A 19,018-nucleotide genomic window follows, 5' to 3' on the forward strand; every position below is an offset into this window, starting at 1 on the left:
GATATGGCATCCAAAAACAGTGAAGGTGAGGAGTATCCAAACAGCTGGAAGTGAAAGCTAACAGAAAGTGTTTTGAAAACAGAGAAGAAAGGCTGTAAAAGTGGGCCTGGGCCAGAGTTTACACATTAAGAAATATGGAAAGCCAAGCCATGAATGGCGTTAAGGGGGTAACACAATCCAGTTTGCATTTGGAAAGATCATTCTCACATTATGGTGGAAATAGAGGGGCCAAGATTAGATTCAGAGAGATAGTTTATGAAGCTGTGTAGGTATCCAGGCAACAGGTGGTAGTTGCTTAGTTTTTGGAGTTGGTGGAGGAGATAAAATGAAGAAAATATAAGAAATCAAGATACATAGATATCAAGATATTTAGAAAGTGACATTGAGCAGATTCAGTAACTGGTCATGTGTAAGAGGTGTAAAGGATTAATTCAAGTTTTTAGCCTTGTGCAGCTGCATTGGGGTGGAGGTGGGTGTTGAGGGATGGGGTGGCACGTTGCCTTTCCTTGAAAGTGTCCAGAGAAAAGATCAGGTTTGGAGTGGGTGCTGGAGGGGACAGATCTTGAGTTTAGTTTTGAGTAGTTGTTGAATTGTCATACCTTTGCCAGACAAAGAAATGAAGTTAATTTAGTGATCTATTGCAACCTTTTCACTTTCAAATTGATAAAACTGAGACCCAGAGAACTGTCTGAGAACGTATAGACTCAGGCATGCTCAAGATCAAACACCAAGTCCCTCACTTTTTCTTATCACCATTTTTACAAACAGGACATCTGTTCCATACTTGTAAATGTTAGCAGACAAGACTTCTTAAATATTGGGAGTCTAACTCTACAGAGGATTAGGTAATTTATTTCCCGATAATTAAAATACTAAGAAGAATAATCATGATGCTAGTAGATACAATTTGATCAGTATCTGCTATGGGTTAGTCACTTAAGTATTTCATATGCAAATTCCTAGCTGCTTCAGTGGAATTACCTTGATCCTTAATTAAGGCAACGAGATAACCAATACATCGTTTCAAAGAGTTTCCAAAACCTACATAATATAAAATAATTATCATTCCAGAAGCCCATATTGTCTGTAGATAAACTTTTATCACATGAGATCCATATATCTATGTACAGTTATTTCATTGTTAACAAATTTTACTTCAAAATAATTATCAATGTTATTCATCTTCCCAATTTTCCAATAATTTCTACTACTAGTGAAAAGGGAAATATGTGTATATGTGTATGTATTTCATGGAATGGGTGTGAAACTGCTTATTTGTTTCATTGTTGTTATTGTTGGCTAAAATTCTTGACTATATCATTTGTATTTTAGAGTAGTGGTCGGTCAGCCAACTGCAGCCCACAGACCCAAATATGATCTGCTGCCTATCTTTGTAAATAAAGTTATTTTTGAATATTGACACTCCCATTTGTTTATGAACTGTCAGAGGCTATTTTGGCACCAAAAAGGCAGTTGAACAGTTGCAGCAAAGGTTGTAAGGCTGCAAAGCCAAAAATATTTACTATGTTCCTTTAACACGAAAAATTTGCTTACTTTATCTCTAGAGCAATCAGTATCTGTTCGACCTTTGTGGGGTCATGAAGCTGGTAACATCATGAGGTAGTAGTTTTATCAAGTACCCATCTCTAAGCCTTTACTGTCCCTTGCTTTAAAGATCTTTAAAGTGGCAACTGCAAAGTTGAGGTATCAAATTACCAGGCTTTTTTTTTTTTTTGAGACAGAGTCTTTGCTCTGTCACCCAGGCTGGAGTGCAGTGGCGAGAACTCGGCTCACTACAAGCTCCGCCTCCTGGGTTTACGCCATTCTCCTGCCTCAGCCTCCCGAGTAGCTGGGACTACAGGCGCCCGCCACCTCGCCCGGCTAGTTTTTTGTACCTTTAGTAGAGACGGGGTTTCACCGTGTTAGCCAGGATGGTCTCGATCTCCTGACCTTGTGATCCGCCCGTCTCGGCCTCCCAAAGTGCTGGCATTACAGGCATGAGCCACCGCGCCCGGCCTAAATTACCAGGCTTTGATCTATGTTTCTAATCTGTAGTTCTTCTGGGAAGTGGAAGGATAAGAAGTCTGTAACAGTTTGCAAAGAAGTATTTTTCTGACATAAAGTCTCAGTACATGTTATTATTTTATGGATTTGTAAATTTTATTTAAAAACTGGAAAGCAACCAAGATCTAATTGGCCTTTGAAGATATTCAGTAATGAATTCTACTAAAGAAAAGGCTTTTCAGTGTAACATTTATGAAAATATGAAACGTAAATGTATAATTATATATTAAGTACTTACGTTACAAAATGAACGTTAGGTTATAGCTGCAAGTAAGTCCTGTATTTTGATTTGTAATAGAATATGAAGCACAGAAAATAAAACTCAAGAATACCTTTCCCAAGAATACCTTGTTTATTGTATAAGCAAACAGTAGCAAATAATTTTCCAGGTATGTTTAATTCATTATTTCTTAAATATGATTCACCTGCATTAGAAGCTTCTTGAATGTATTTTTGAAGTGCCAACTCCTAGGCCCCATTCTTCATTTACTAAATCAGAATCTTTAGGGGAGGGCTTCAGAGTATGCATCTTTAACAATGCCAAAAATGTATTTTTATGCACATTAAGTATGAGAACCTCTGGTTTAGTTCAAATTCTGTCACCTGTGAGATATAATCCATTGAAACAAGGGTCAATTTTCTTTATGTAGAGGGTTTTCTATTTCAGTGGTAGCCCCGGTAAGCTATTGTTGGTATGCCGAGTATATATGGGACACAATAATAGATGACAAACTAGGTTCATTAAGGGATGCTGCTAAATTAGAGAGTGCCAATTGTAAAAGGTTTATTATGAATATAATGATACTGAAGCAATAAAAAATAATTAGCATTTAAATTAAATTGTAGGTTAGCCATATTAGGAAAAGGTTAGCTTGCTATAAGTTTTTATAAGGTTGGTGTTATGATCGATTTGAGCATTGACTATACTTTAATGAAAATTTTTGAATAGTAAAATTGTCATAATTGAGTGAGCTACATATTAACTGTGAGTTTTCTTAAACATATCTGCATTGGAGCAGCTATTAAAATTTATACAATAAACTTTACAATAAATGTATATGATAAATCGGTATAAATTCATATACATGTAACATTTAAGTAACTTTAATACTTTCTTAGATGTTTAGATTTATTAAGCTCCTCAAAAGGGTGAAAGTCACAGTGAGCACAGTTTGCTTTAACTGTAATTGTTTTCTGAAATTTTAGGTTGTGTGCGTGGTAAATAATTTCAAAGGAAGACAAGCAGAAAATGAGCATATACACATGGATAATCTGACACAGATGCCAACAATCAGCATTCCTCGAGTAGAAAGTCCTTTGGAAAAGGTAACATCTGTACAGGTGATTCACAATTTAAATTCGAAACTATAATATCTAGAGCAAATGAATCATCATTCCTGTATGTATATCTGGAGCATGTCCACACAGTTTATGTTGATTTACTTAGCCTCAGAGTGTAATGTGATATTTAGCAAGAATTTAGCCACTAAAGAGATAATAATAGAAAAATATATATCACATTTAAAAAATCTGTAGGCTGGTCACAGTGGCTCACACCTGGCCTGTAATCAATCCCAGCTCTTTGGGAGGCCAAGGCGGACAGATCACTGGAGACCAGGAGTTCAAGACCGGCCTGGCCAACGTGGAGAAACCTCATCTCTACCAAAAAAATACAAAAATTAGCTGGGCGTGGTGGCATGCATCTGTAGTCCCAGCTACTTGGGAGGCTGAGGCACCAGAATCACTTGAACCTGGGAAGCAAAGGTTGCAGTGAGCCAAGATCATGCCGCTGCAGTCCAGCTTAGGCAACAGAGTGAGACTGTATCAAAAAATAAAATATGTGTTTGTCTTCCTCATGCTAAAAGGTGAGGAGTACCTGTATGTGAAATCTATTTAGTACTTTGCCGTAGTTTCTAAATAAGGAACATTGTGTACTGGTCTCACACATAGGAAAAATAAAATAGTTTTCCTTGAGGATATATTGCAATTTTTACAAAATATATTCCGTATCTTCCATGTTCCATTTATAGGAGAAAGTGCTCAGCACAATGCCTGGCCCACATTCACAATTCAATAAGGATTTGTTGAATCTCAGTGCACAAAGGTCTGCCATCAGGAAAACACCAGTCATGCTCTTCTAATGAGGGAGATTCTGAGACTCCATTGGGCTGAATGCAGCCAGATAGTAGCACTTGGCCTGGTCGGCCAAGGCCTCATTGGGCATGGCAGTGAGCACAGAAACCAAGTATTTGATAAAAACTTTTCTTGAGACTTTTGGAAGAACCACATAGGATAATATTTCGTAAATGTTGGTGCAGTTATGTGCATTTGTAACTAGTTAAATGATTGCTCTGAGGTATACTAGTGGCTTCTCTTCAGTCTTGTTCACTTCCACATTTGGTCAGTATCTTAGCTGAAGAGTCAGTTACACACTAATCAGGTATTCAGATTGTGTGTATCTGTGAAAGATAATTAACATATTCAACGAAAGAATAAAAATTCAGTGACTGCAATGAGATGCAATTCATATTTAACTAGAAATAAAGGAAACATTTTGTATTTGGATTTTTTAAAAACTTCATGTGTAAAGTAGGGTACATCTAGGTTAATTGCACAAATGAAAAAGGCTTGGGGTGTAACAGGCACCAAGTCAACATGTGTCAACAGTATGATAGGACTAACAAAAGAGTTAAATGGTCTTAAGGCCCACTTGGGGAAAATGATACCCTGAATGAGGGGGTTGATGGTGTGCACTGCTAGGCTCTGGTCAGACCAACTTTGAATAGTGTGTACTGATCTTGACAACACAGTTTTAAAGTGGACATTGATAAAATAGTTGATACTCAATAAATATTTGTTAAATGAGTGAATGAATTTCTTTGGGATGTACTCAACATCATGGATTACGAGGGACTGTTGGAGGAACAAAAAAAAGTGCTTAAAGAAAACTCATGAAAGAAGCAATAGCTTCCCATAAGAATCTGAAGGACTCTTGTATGACAGAGGGGTGAGATGTGTTCTGGAGGGTGTCTGAGATCACAATTAGGACAAAGCAAAGTGAGTGTAAGAAGATAAATAATGGCTAGAAAGAAGAAAAAACTCTGAAAATGAAATGGCTGCCTTAAGAGAGATAAAATTTCCTTTTACTATAGGAATTCCAGAATAGCTAAATAATTACTTGCCCATGATACTTTGGAGAGAATTCAAGCATTCAGGTAAGGATAGAAGTATTTAATGATAATAATATACTAACACTAATAATGACTACCATTTAATAATCATCAGTATGTGTCAAGTCCTGTGCTGATGGTTTATATAAATCCCACAAAATACTTCTATGCTCTACAAATACAATTTCAGTACTCACAGCAATTTTTAAACACGATCCTCATTATAATGGTAAGAACTGCTAATACTCAGTATTCCTTCTCCCCTTCTTCCTTTTAATAATTGAATCCCCTAATTTTAGCTATATTCATGACTGCCCAGCTACAATCTATGTTTCCCAGCTTCCCTTGCAGTTAGGTGTAACCATGAGACCAAGTTTAGACAAATGGAATGTGAGCAGAAGGAATAAGTTCAACCTCTGATTTATCTCTTTGAAGACTCTTGCCCTGGACATTCTCTACCCTTTCTCACCAAATGAAAAAGGTATGACTGGAGCAACCTCGGAAATCCCTTTGTAAGATGATCAATCTATCCTGCTAACCTGGGTCCCTGGATGAGCTTATGGAACAGATTTCACCCAGCCTAGATGGTTCTGAGAAAGAAGTGAACTACTTTCTCCTCTCAGCCATTAAATTGTTCTAATTTCTTTTCTATAGTGACTTAGCTGATATCCTATTACAATGCATATTCCTATTTTACAGTTAAGAAAACTGAACTTCCAACTGGTTAAGTAATTTGCAAAAGTCCAGATCATTGATAAACAGCTGAGAAAAAATATACAATGTAATGTTTTGAGACACATACCTATGTAAGAAAATGTGTTTAAAAGCTGAATAATCTGTACAAAATTAGATCTTGTTTAACTTACTAAATAAAGATTAAAAACAGTAGAATTTAGCCCAGGGATAATGGTTCATGCTTGTAATGCCAGTGCTTTGGGAGGCTAAGGGGGAAGGATCCCTTAAGGTCAGGAATTTGAGACCACCCTGGGCTGTAACAATAGCGAGACTCCATTTCTGCAAAAAAAAATTAAAAATAAAAATTAGCCAGGTGTGGTGGCATGTGCCTGTAGTCCCAGAGACTCAGGAGACTGAGAGAGGATAACTGCTCGAGCCCAGGAGTTCAAGGCTGCAGTGAGCTATGATCACACCACTGTACTCCAGCCTGGGCAACAGATAGAGACCCCATCTCTGATCCCATCTCTAAAAAATAAGGGTTGTGAAATATAGGAAGAGATCTTAGACATATTTTGAATAATATGGTCAGGGTAACTATTACAACCTTTTCATTTTGTATACGTCTGAAATTAACTTCAGTAATAATCACTGCCTTCTACCTTTTAACATTTATTTGCATGAATGTTCTTTGGTAGCTTTCTAGCATTGCCAAATATTCATATATATCATTACATCATTATATCTATTAAATTATTTAAAAGGTTCTTGTCAATGTTATGCTAGTTCATTTTTATTTATAGGGAGCTTTGAAATATTTGATAGTAAAAGCAAAAATATTCTATTCATGTATAAATTGTTAGAGATGAGTATTCGTTAATATATGTATTCATGTACATATTAGGTTAAGTGGCATGTTTCTTTTATTAATTTTTTGGTTCATAACAAATTTATGCACTCTGTTTTCACTCCGGTAGCTAGGAAATAAAAATGGTTTGAATCTGATTCAGTTCTCCCCTTACTCACTATAGTACATTGGCACCACATTGAGCTCCAGCTTTACTCTCCCATCTTTGTATTCCTGTTCCCAGGCAGGATGCTGTCTGCACAGTGCAAGTTCTGCCCCCTGCAGTCACAAAGAGCATGGGATGATCACAAGGCCAGGTGCTGAGAATACATCTCAGGCATGCCTTTGGAACTGTGCTGCTGAGAGGACATGTATTTGTGTTCATCAGGCAGAAAGGGAGGAAGGCTACCACTTAAGGGAAGCCTACAATAGCTTTCTCTTTTTGTGTGTGATAAGGAGCATTTGGGATAAATACACAGCAGGTCTTCGAATGACATCATTTCATTCAATATCATTTCTTTCTAACACCGATGAGAAAAAAACAAAAACACACACACACTCTCTCTCTCTCTCTAGCTAGGGCTGCTGTCTGGAGTTTGCACATTCTCCCCATGTCTGCATGGCTTTTCTACCCTGTTTTCCTCCCACCTCCCAAAGACTACCTATTAGGTGAAGTAGCATGCTTAAATGGTCCCAGTGTGGGTGAATGTGATGTGTGTGTGTTAGTGCACCTGCTGTGGGATGGCATCCTGTCCAGGGCTGGTTACTGCCTTAGCCCTGAGCTGCTATGCTAGGTTCTGGCCACATGCTACCCTGAACCAAAATAATTGGGCAGATAATTATCATGCTTGTTTCTATTAATCTTTCTTTTTTTTTTTTTTTTTTTTTTTTTGAGACGGAGTCTTGCTCTGTCGCCCAGACTGGAGTGCAGTGGCCGGATCTCAGCTCACTGCAAGCTCCGCCTCCCGGGTTTACGCTATTCTCCTGCCTCAGCCTCCCGAGTAGCTGGGACTACAGGCACCAGCCACCTCGCCCGGCTAGTTTTTTGTATTTTTTAGTAGAGATGGGGTTTCACCATGTTAGCCAGGATGGTCTCGATCTCCTGACCTCGTGATCTGCCCGTCTCGGCCTCCCAAAGTGCTGGGATTACAGGCTTGAGCCACCGCGCCCGGCCTCTATTAATCTTTCTTAAATGTATGTATGTATAATCACATTTATTCCAGTGTTTTATATTAGAACCATTTTGGTCTTTATTTAGAAGTTTGGTGATGTCTTTGTGACCAGAAATATGCCATAGAAACTTAATTCCTGCTTATATCAATTAGCCTATGGTCAAATTGGTTTCATTATACTTCATTCTACTTAAACTTGGTTTCCAAGAGCCTGTGAACATCACTAAGCGGGTACTCACCTTATTGCATTAATCATGGCTCATATTGGTAAACAAGTAAATGCAAAATTCTTCCCAGTACTTTGATCTTAATAATTGATAGTTGGAGAGTGGCATTAGACCTTAAAGCTGGCCCTCTGAAAAACGTAAGGGAGCCTGGTGTGAAAGTTTGGTCTGCAAGCATGACCAAGAGTTTTAGCATTATTATGCCAAGCTGTCATTTTCTGGTTGTCACTTTTGTATGGAGAAGGCAAAGGGTTTCGTTTAGAAATTATGTACTTATATAACCTTTTATGTTCAAAGTACATGTTTGACAAACTATAAGCTGCAGTGTAATTATAGCATACCAGCATTCTTTATTTTTACGCCAGCAATTTATCCCTTAATTATAGGGAGTTTTTCATATAGCTAATTACCATAGTTTATGAGGAAAAGTCCTGATTTTTCTGAAAGCCAAGTATATCTGAACATTCATTACATTTGGTTTGTGAAAATAATTAATCATCTGTGGAAACTGGCCCATTATATCCCAACGTCCACTAAATATTCAGGTTACTAGTAACTTTTGTATGACTCTTTGTCGTATTAAATCATGAAAAGCTTAAATATATATGAGTAGTGAATTATTAAATCAACGGGATCCAGTACATTGTAGTGTAGTGCTTTTGCTCTTAGGTTCTGGAGGCAAACTAGCTGAGAATTTTGGATAATTTTGAACTTAGGCAACTCACTTAAATGCTTGGTGATTCAGTTTTCTCTTTCATAAATTGATCATTATATGAGTTCAATAAGTTAATGGTAAAGCACTTAAACCGTGTCTGGTACCAGTGAAACCCTTAATAATCGTAACTATAATTATTATTATTATTTAAAAGCTAAAATGGATGAGGTAAATCAAGACATGGGAAGTTTTCCAATATATATTGGAAAGTTTTTAAAAAAAAAAACTTTATATGTATATTAAATGTATATATAATAAAATCACTTAGGCAAAATACCATCTATTTATCTTTAGTAGTATAGAAAGGGACATGTGGATGAGAGAGAGAGAGAGAGAGAGAGAGAGAGAGAAAGAAAGAAAGAAAGAAAGAAAGAAAGAAAGAAAGAAAGAAAGAAAGAAAGAAAGAAAGAAAGAAAGAAAAGGAAGGAAGGAAGGAAGGAAGGAAGGAAGGAAGGAAGGAAGGAAGGAAGGAAGGAAGGAAGGAAGGAAGGAAGGAAGGAAAGAAAGAGAGAAACAGACACCAGTCAGAGCAATGCTTAAACTGAAGGAGTCAACTGAGGTTAGTGGACCATGACCTTATCCACATTTCTGACCTTTCTTTCCTTCCTTCCTCCTTCCTTCCCTCCTCCCTTCCTTCTTTCCTTCTTTCTTTTCTTCCTTCTTTTCCTTATTCCTACAATGAAATACTATACTATTCATGAATAAGTTTATGACTGAAAGTCATTATCTTTTTAAAAATTATTCAATTATTTAAGGTGCTCTCTGAGGAGGTTCCAGTGCTTCCTCATTGGATTGACTGCTGATACGTTCAGATAGACAAAAGGCCCTCAGAAAAACTCCCCCAGGGTAATTTAAAACCCTGTACTTTCTTAGGGCTCACACGACCTTTCTGAAAGTGTTTGGTTTAGTTTTCTCTGCCAAATTGTGTATGGAAATCTTGGGGGTATCTCTCACACCTTCATACCCAGGGTTCAGCTTTCTGTGGCACCTGCAGCCATCCCTATTTTAGGTACCAGTAGCCCTGGGGCCCTTCATGTGAGCCGTGTGCAGATGCTTCTCATTTACAGGATCTACAAACCCCCCATCCACCCAAGGACCCAGGGAGCCAAATATCCTCATGGGCCACACCACCCCTTTCTCTCAAATTCATGCTTTGCTGGCTCTGGTCTTCAGTGGCCCACATATCTCAAACAAAACAAAAGCTTCGGTGTTGCTGGCTTCAGGATATCTCCAAGACACAAAGACTCTATTAATTATTCTTAGGAGTCCAAGAAACAAATGTTTGACTCTAGGAACTAGAGATGGAGACGTTTACATTTCGTTACCTTTACACTCCTATATTATCAAAAATAATGTAGGAATTAATATCTTAATAGCTGTGTCACCAAGAGTGAAAACTAGATAAAGTAAAATTCTTTTGGCATTTTGACTAGATATGGTACAAATAAACCCAGTTTTAGGAAATCTCACAAAGGACAATGCCATTTTTTCTTTGCTCTTTAAGAAATACAGTGTTGTACGAGTAGCTAAAAGTCTATGTGGCCCCAATAATATCCCAAAATTCCAAAGAGTGGGAATGAGAGCGAGGAGCAATCTCTAACAGAGTAAGGAGTTCGTTTCATTTGGAGAACATCTGAACACCTTGGATCAACACCATGTTGAGACAGAGTTAGCAAATAAGCAAATGCCCAAAGAAAGCTCTGAGACAAGAAGCTGTCCTCAGATTAGGCTTCTCACTATTAGGGGTTCATGCCAGATCAAGGAAAGCTTTTATGAACTGGATGGGTACCTCACACCTGGATGAGGAGTTCCCTTTGTCCAGAACCAAAACCTGCCTGCAAGGATTGCACATACTCCTTGAATAGAAGTTCGACTGAACTGATCGGTAGTCTTCCTGGTTTCAACAAACATAATGAATGAAATTGTATAGAGACAAAGTGACCTTCCTGAAAATGCTCATGGTCTTAGCTTCTTCTCACAGTCCTCTCAGACTGATGATATAAAACTACATCCTCCAGCTTTTCTGCTCATGATCTAAGTAGAGGATTCCCTAGCAATTCATGATTATCATTAAGAGATAACTGATGACTCCTTTCCCACTCATTTTAGGAAAATGAACTGAGCTAAATCTGTCCTATTTCAAGCATGAATAATCAGGACAAGAACTTAAATCCTTTCAAATGACACAGAAGAGAGAGAAAGAGATATTTTAATAGAGCATGGGGTTTTTGGGGGGGTTTTGTTTGTTTGTTTTTAAGAAACGAACAAACAAACAAACCTGCTCTCTGAAGAGGTTTCAGTGCTTCCTCATTGGATTGACTGCTGATATATTCAGATAGACAAAAGGCCCTCAGAAAAACTCCCCCAGGGTAATTTAAAACACTGTACTTCCTTAGGGCTCGCACGACCTTTCTGAAAGTATTTGGTTTATTTTTCTCTGCCAAATTGTGCATTTAGCACAATTTTTTTTTAAGAAACAAACAAAAGATTACAAGAAATTTGGCTGGGCGCCGTGGCTCACACCTGTAATCCCAGTACTTTGGGAGGCCAAGGCGGGTGGATCACCTGAGGTCAGGAGTTCAAGACCAGCCTGGCCAACATGGTGAAACCTCGCCTCTCCTGAAAATATAAAAATTATCTGGGCCTGGTGGCACGTGCCTGTAGTCCCAGCTACTTGGGAAGCTGAGGCAGGAGAATCGCTTGAAACCGGGAGGCGGAGGTTACAGCGAACCAAGATCATGGCACTGCACTCCAGCCTCGGCAACAGAGTGAGACTTCATAAAAAAAAAAAAGAAAAAAAATATATATATATAACAATAAAAATAATTAAATTTATTGTAGATACCATCTTCTTCCCACAGTCAAGGAAATTAAAGAAAACTTGTGAAATGAATGTCAGATGAAAGATAGCTGACACAATCAGGAATGTAATATAAGAAAACAAATAATGTCATGGTGGGATTAAAACTATACTAGAAACCATAAAGAACAAAGTTCACACTGGAAAAAGTTGTTGGTTATATTATTTTATAATTTAAAAAATGAGAATTAAATTGATATCTGAGAAAAGATCATAGATGTGGAGGACATACCACAAAAACCTAACATGTGAATCATTGTATCTGAAGAAGATGACAATATTTAGAAATACACTTTAAAGGAACTTTTCTTCCAAATAAATACTTGAATCTTTAAGCTGGAAGGGTTAAAAGGATAAAAAATAACTATTGAAATATGTATTGGAATTAGATGCTCCTCAGTGAAATTTTTGAATTTCAGTACTCAAGAAAGAACCTTGTAAGTTCTGTGATAGGTAGTAGTATTGTTCCCAGTTATTAGCTATTTCCTTCCTTAGGCAGAGTGTTCTTCCTACTCCAGTTACTTTGGACTTGGTCAATAACATGTGACTAGACCTGATATAAACTTCATTAATCAGAAACATGTAGAGCTATCATGAGTTTCTGTCAGTATTCTTGCCCCTGCCTTTTTGCAGGAAAAGATCATTTTCCAGACAAGTACTGCTGCCTCAGCCTGGGCTGTAAAATGGAAAGACAGGAGAAGCCAGCCTGCCTCCAACCTGTGGCCTAGAGCAGATTAAGAACCTGGCCAACAACATGTAGTATGAGGATGAAATAAGTATTATTGTTGGAAGTCACTGAGCCTTTGGGGTTGTTATACTATATATATACACATATACTATATATATACACATATATATACAATATATATATACATACACTAGGTAATACTATATATTATAGTGTGTGTATATATAATATATATAATGTATATAATATACACACACTATATACAGCCACACACTGTATATAGCCACACACTGTGTATATACTAGGTATATAGCATTACCTAGTGAAAACTAATACAACCACAAAGACAGAAAGAGTTGTTGACCTATCCAAGGCTGACAGCATGCTGGTCTCAGACTTGTGTCTGAATAACATTAGATGCAACATCTATCCTACTCTATCTTTTCTAGATGTAGTAATGTCTTCAGAATTTTCAAGGAATTAGTTCATGACGTAATCCTATTTCTACCCAAAAGGTCATTTAAGTATTAAAACAACCATAAAATATCAGCTCTACAAGAATTCAGGAATTAAACTACTCACAAAAAGGTACCGAAAATGTTTAGCAATTAACTGAGTAATACACCAGTAACTAGAGATCAAATTAGGATATGAATGAATTGGCAGAAAGAATAGAAACCATCTCAATATAAAACTAGTAAAATTAAAACTAATTAGTAAAATAAAGTAACAAACTGTACAAAACTATAAAATTTAAGTAGAAGATATATAAGAAAAGAAAATTAAGATGACAAAATGAGATGAATTCTAGATAATACCAGCAAAAATGTAAAAATATAAAATTCTCCAGATTTCATAAAGGTGGGACTCATTATCAGTGCTTTCATTCTTGGCATTGGTAACTAGAAAAAATGTTCAAGCATTTTAAAAAATAAGTTACCAAGAGTAGTTTAAAATGATTTACAAAAGGCCAATTACAAAGTATAAAATATAAACAACACACATGTCAAAAAGTTGATGTCTATAATATAGAAAACAGCCTGATTGGTCAAGTTCATGAATAGGCAAATCATTAGAGAGCAAATACAATTAGGAAATAAATACATGGAAAAGTGTTCTGTGTGACCTTGGATGAAGGTGATGAGGGATGTTTTATACAACATTAAGAAGTTGATGTTTACGCTGTAAGCAACTGGGTACCTTCCAAAAAGGACTTCCTTAAAGTCCTTCCAAAAAGGACTTTAAGGAAGGAAAGGGCTTGTTCAGAGAGGAGAATAAGAGAGCAATATGAAACAACAAAAGAATCTGAAAGGCTATCGTAAGAATCCAGTTGAATGCTACAGATGATGCTTACTAGATCTCAGTAAAACCAAGCCATGTTATGCCATCGTGACTGGCCAGATGTCATTTGGCAAAGTCTGCTGTAAGGTGCTGATTTAGAGGACTTATCTCACCTCATGATTTACAGTAGAAAAGGGCTTCCAGCCAGAGTGTCACTAAGAAAACCATCCCTCTCCCCTACCCATAGTGTATGCTGATCCTCCATCTATGGCCCTTCCCTGTTCTTTCTTCACAGCTTCCTATCCTTTATAATTAACGGGTAAGGTGTGCACTGGCATTCCTTCCAGACAATCCTCATAGGACAGACTGCAGTCACCCCAGCAGCAAAGCACTGAGCTCTGTAGTCCTCTGTCTCCTGCCTGTGCTTATTCTCACTCCAAGGACCAATGCTGAGTCTATGAGACTGGCAGAGGTCAGCACAGGGAGATAATGTATGAATTATGCATTTTAACTGATGCCATATAGAAAATCTAGAAAAAAAGGCTTTATCTGGTAAAGGAACAAAAATACTTAAAAATAAATACAAGGATGAATAGGATTTGACAGAAAATGGGATATTTCCAGTAGATCTAAGGGAAATTAATATCCATATAGTTTTATTAAGGTAGGTACGACAGGCCACAATAACCACTCCTGGCTAATTTGAAAATGCTTTTTGAGAAAATGATTTTTTCCATCTAAACTCAGGCACTATTTTTTCTTAGGTTGATGTGCTCTTAATCAATTGAACCAAAGGGAATTCTCTCTTGCCAAAAAGAAGGGGAAAGTCATGATAGAAATAGTTTACAAGATTCAGTTTTACACCTAGGATAAGGGGCTTTTCACCAACCTACACTACCCCATGAAGCTCATCATGTAAAAGCACACCCCTCTTAACAGAAACATCAGCTGAATGACAGTGATAAGAAGTGATAATAGCTCCAAAAATTTAGAAATATTATAATGAGTATATACTATTACAGATGAAAATTGCCATGTTTAATTCCCATGGCAACTGCAAAAAAAAATTACATCGATAGGAATGTTCTGAAAGAGCTCCCGGTGACCCAAGGAATTGAACTTTACATTGATTGACTCTTTTGCAGATTTTATAAGATTACAGTGGTCATGGTGAAACGTGAAGTGGAATTTAGTCAGAGTGATGGGCTGACAGAGAGCTTGGATTTTGGAGCTAGGTTTGAAGCCTGGTGCAGCTGCATAATATTGAAATGGAGTTAGACAAATCACTCCTCTCCTTATCTGAAGAATTGATCCAATGTTGGTTTCCCTGTAGGATAATTGTTGGAATTAACACATCACAGATAAACTTCTTGGCACATAGGTGCTTCACACAAGTTAGTTCCCTCCTGCAACAATAATTTCTTTAATGAGATTTTTTTTTTTTAAATTTCACACTAGGATACTCCCATACGAAGACTTCATGGATTTAAAAGTTTATACGAATTGTCTATTTCATACGTTGCACATATGCAGGAAATATTGTAGTATAAAATGTTGCATATATTAGTGTCATAGCAATAGCAAAACAATCCTGTGGTTTCTTGCCAAGACAAATATGATTATACATTACTGCGTTTCCTGTGATAAATTCCTTTGAGGTTTCAGAATGCTGTGCGTGAGTAACTCTGGCAATCTATTTAAGATTCAGTTGATTTTCTATAATGCAAATCTTTGTTTTACAGAGCTGCTGAACTGTAATATAAATGTTATATAGGACCTTGTCAAAACAATCTTATTAGTGATTAGATATTGGAATAGTTAGTGGAACTAAATATATTCATATGTAGGCATTTTTCTTTAAGCTTTGAGCATTTATGAAAAATATTTGAAGTAAATCAATATTTACATGCTATAATGTGTTCTCATTTGTAAAATTTAATTTTGTTTAAAAAAAGGAAATTGAAAGTAGAAGCTTAAAAATTTCCAACAGGCATCAACATTTTAGGTTAAAAATACTAGCATATTCTGTTATTATTTTGCCATATGTCATTTTCCTATTTATACTCCAGTGTACTCAGTATCTATTTTTCCATACTATTTATGAATTATTACGTACTACATGAAGAATAAAAGACAGCTTTTCCCCTCAGTTATCTAACAGGCCTTTTATAAAAGCATCTTTTATTAAATTACTTTGGAATATAGACTAGAAACTTTCTCATCTGATTTATGTGAATAAATATAGAATTGATGACTGTATCTTTAAATTATATGATTCATTCAGTCACTAATTAAGGAGAGAATAATCAATGACAGATTTAAAAATCATTTCCAATGCACACATAATTAGTTACACATGGATGGGAACCTGATCCCAGTCGTTCATCTCCCTCTTTTTTCAGGTCTTTTTCCTTATTGGGGACCATCCTGGAGACACTATGGAGGGCCTTCAAAATCAATCAGAGAATCACAGTTCTGTGAAAACATTTTGTTGAAAAAATATAAAATTGTATTTGACTAAAACTAGGTAAATAAGCAATGACTCAATTCACAGTTTTATGAAACAAGAAGTTTATTTTTCATAGTTTTGATTAAAGAAGCAATTAGTAAATAATTTGTAGGTATTTATGATCTGAAAATCTGAATAAGCCAAACAAAAAATGAATAGGAAGTATCTATAGGGTTATCACAATAATCAGAGGAAACATTTTCTTAAAATAACCTTCAAGACCCAATGAACGTGTGTGTGGGTTTGTGTTGAATACAGAATTTCCCTGTATATTTTATTGCTTTTATTCACATAACAATGCATCATAGACATATAATTTCAGATCAGTAAATATAACAGTCATATCAGGAATATTAAAAGCTAATCTTCAATTATAGCTTAATATGTGCTTGGAATTATGCAGAGAACTTCACATATAAAATATGTGAAGTCATTTGAGTGTGTCTTATTTCCATTTTACGGAGAAAGCGACATAGGTTACGTAATACACCCAAGGTCACACAACTGGTCTGTGTTCTGAAACAAGAATAGGAATCCTTACTTTCCATTTTCACAGAAATATGTTCCATATTTGTCACTTCAGAGCTCCAAATCATAATCACTGTGCTGCATAATAACATTGTGTTTTTAAAAGTTATAATCCATATATAAACCATTACATTTGTTAGACATAGATAATTGCTTCCACTTCCAATTTCCCACAATTATAAGTAATACTAAGGTAAATGTTCCTTAAATATATATTTTTCTAAGCTCAATTAATAATTTAAGATAAATTCATAGACGTAGAAATGCTGAAACAGAGTATGAACACTTTTAAGGCTTTTGGTTGAATTCATATCCATATGTTCTCACAACAGTGGAGAATATTGTTCTTCATAATCTTTACAATCTTATAGGCCAAAAATAATAAAGTTCTCGTTTCAATTTATATTTTCGAATATTTTTCAATAAACTTATTTTGTATTTTTCTTTTGTACGGAAACAACCAGATGTTAAAAGAATAATTCAATAACTGACAAACCAAATTTTAGACATGTCTTGGCCTTTAGACTTCATGTTATGGCTGGTGGTCCTAATTTTTTTAATTGGGATTTATTAAAGCATAATTTGCATCCTGTAACATCCTTTCTTGGCATATAGTTTTATGAGTTTTGATGAATGCCTACTTTCATGAAATTATCACCATAATCAAGTTAGATAACATTTCTGTGACTCCCAAATGTTTCTGCCTTCCCCTTTGTAGTCATCCCTCCTTCAATCTCCAACTTTGAGAAACCACTGATTTGTTTTGGTTCCTCGTGTTTTGCCATTCTCAGGATATTATATAAGTGGACTCATGCATTTTGAGTTTTTGAGTCTGACTTATTTGTTACATGCATCCGTAGTCTGTGTTTTTCCCATTTAATTGCTGAGTAGTCTCCTGTTGTGTGGATGCACCACAGTTTGTTTATCCATTTACCAATTGAAGGTTGGGTTATTTCCATTTTTGGCAATTATGAGTAAAGCTGATATAAACATTCACATACAGTTTTTTGTGAATACATATATTTTATTTCTTTTAGATAAATACCTAGCAGTGAGAATGCCAGGTTGTATGGTAAGCATATATTTACCTTTATAAAACATTTTTCAAGTTATCTGTGTCATTTCCAATGGCCCTTATGATTTTGAATGGTTCTGAAATGAATCTAGTTGTAGCTCATTCAGATTTTTATCAACTGGTGCCTTTTTGTGAAAATAAGCAAGTTTTTTAAATGAGGAGTTTTAATCAACTCCTGGTTCTACAAGAATTTATCATGCACTTGGCCCATTATCCACATCCTCCAGTTCTCCTCTGTCAAGTACTGTTAGGATGCTTATTTAGTAAATCTAAAGCATTTTAAAAAGTTAAAGGAAAATGAAATAACTAAGAAGAAGCCAATTTTATAGGTTAAAGTATTAGTATATGAAACAAGGCATGGATACAATTTACTGTTGAGTTACCTTATCATTATAATCAGATTTGTAATATATGAAATGTAACAAATATCAAATACGGAGCACTATGGTATGTCTCGTGGGGACAGAGAGAATTTTGTAATCATATACAGAAGATGATGATGACTATACCGGAGGAACACTTAAAGGGAGACCTTTAGCAACGCTTGAAGCAATGCAGCAATGCTTGAAACATCATCTTAGGGGAGAGCTGCAGGACCATGAGCCAAGTGAGGGTGAAAGAGAAGAACGTTCCAGGTAGATAATCCAGTTCATGCAACGGTTTTGTTTAGCAGGCAAGATAAGGGCACGAGGGCAAGAAACTTGAGGATGCTGTTAAAGATTGATCATATGATCAACCATGGGGTCCAGAAGGAGTGAAAAAGAAGCAGAATTCATAAGGAGCATGATAGACTGGATCAGATGGATGAATTAGTAGTCAGGAAGTTTCCTCATGGCCAAAGAAACCTTGTTGTGTGAGGGAGGTAAGACAGGAGGTAAGTTGGGATTTTACATTTCAAACATGATTACTGATTGAGAATATAGCTATGGATATGGGATAGAAGTGTGGTAGAGAGGAAGGTTATTATAGTTGAGGAAGTTAACAAACTTAGAAGACAAATACCATGAACACATTAGTATTAATAGACTTCCATGAAATTTCATGTCAATACATTTGGGAAACATTGAGTTAAAGTGAAACAAACAATTAGCTGGGTGTGGTGGTGTGCACCTGTAATCCCAGCTACTTGGGAAGCTGAGGCAGGAGAATCGCTTGAACCCAGGAGGCAGAGTTTGCAGTGATCTGAGATATTGCCACCGCACTACAGCCTGGG

At 36.3% G+C, this 19,018-nt stretch overlaps 1 protein-coding gene across 2 annotated transcripts in view; it reads left to right on the forward strand.

Moving 5' to 3' along the window:
• Positions 1 to 19,018, forward strand: part of PLPPR5 (phospholipid phosphatase related 5) — a 118,533-nt gene that overhangs the window by 90,094 nt on the left and 9,421 nt on the right. Inside the window, exon 5 of one of the 2 annotated variants that reach the window (XM_001105460.5) lies at positions 3,271 to 3,405. In XM_001105460.5, coding sequence (XP_001105460.3) covers positions 3,271 to 3,405 — 135 coding nt within the window. The remainder of the gene's footprint in view (positions 1 to 3,270; positions 3,406 to 19,018) is intronic. The other variant, XM_015145642.3, reaches the window with a different exon arrangement.

The sequence above is a fragment of the Macaca mulatta genome, chromosome 1 (genome assembly GCF_049350105.2).
Source record: "Macaca mulatta isolate MMU2019108-1 chromosome 1, T2T-MMU8v2.0, whole genome shotgun sequence".
In the NCBI taxonomy this organism is placed as follows: Eukaryota; Metazoa; Chordata; class Mammalia; order Primates; family Cercopithecidae; genus Macaca; species Macaca mulatta.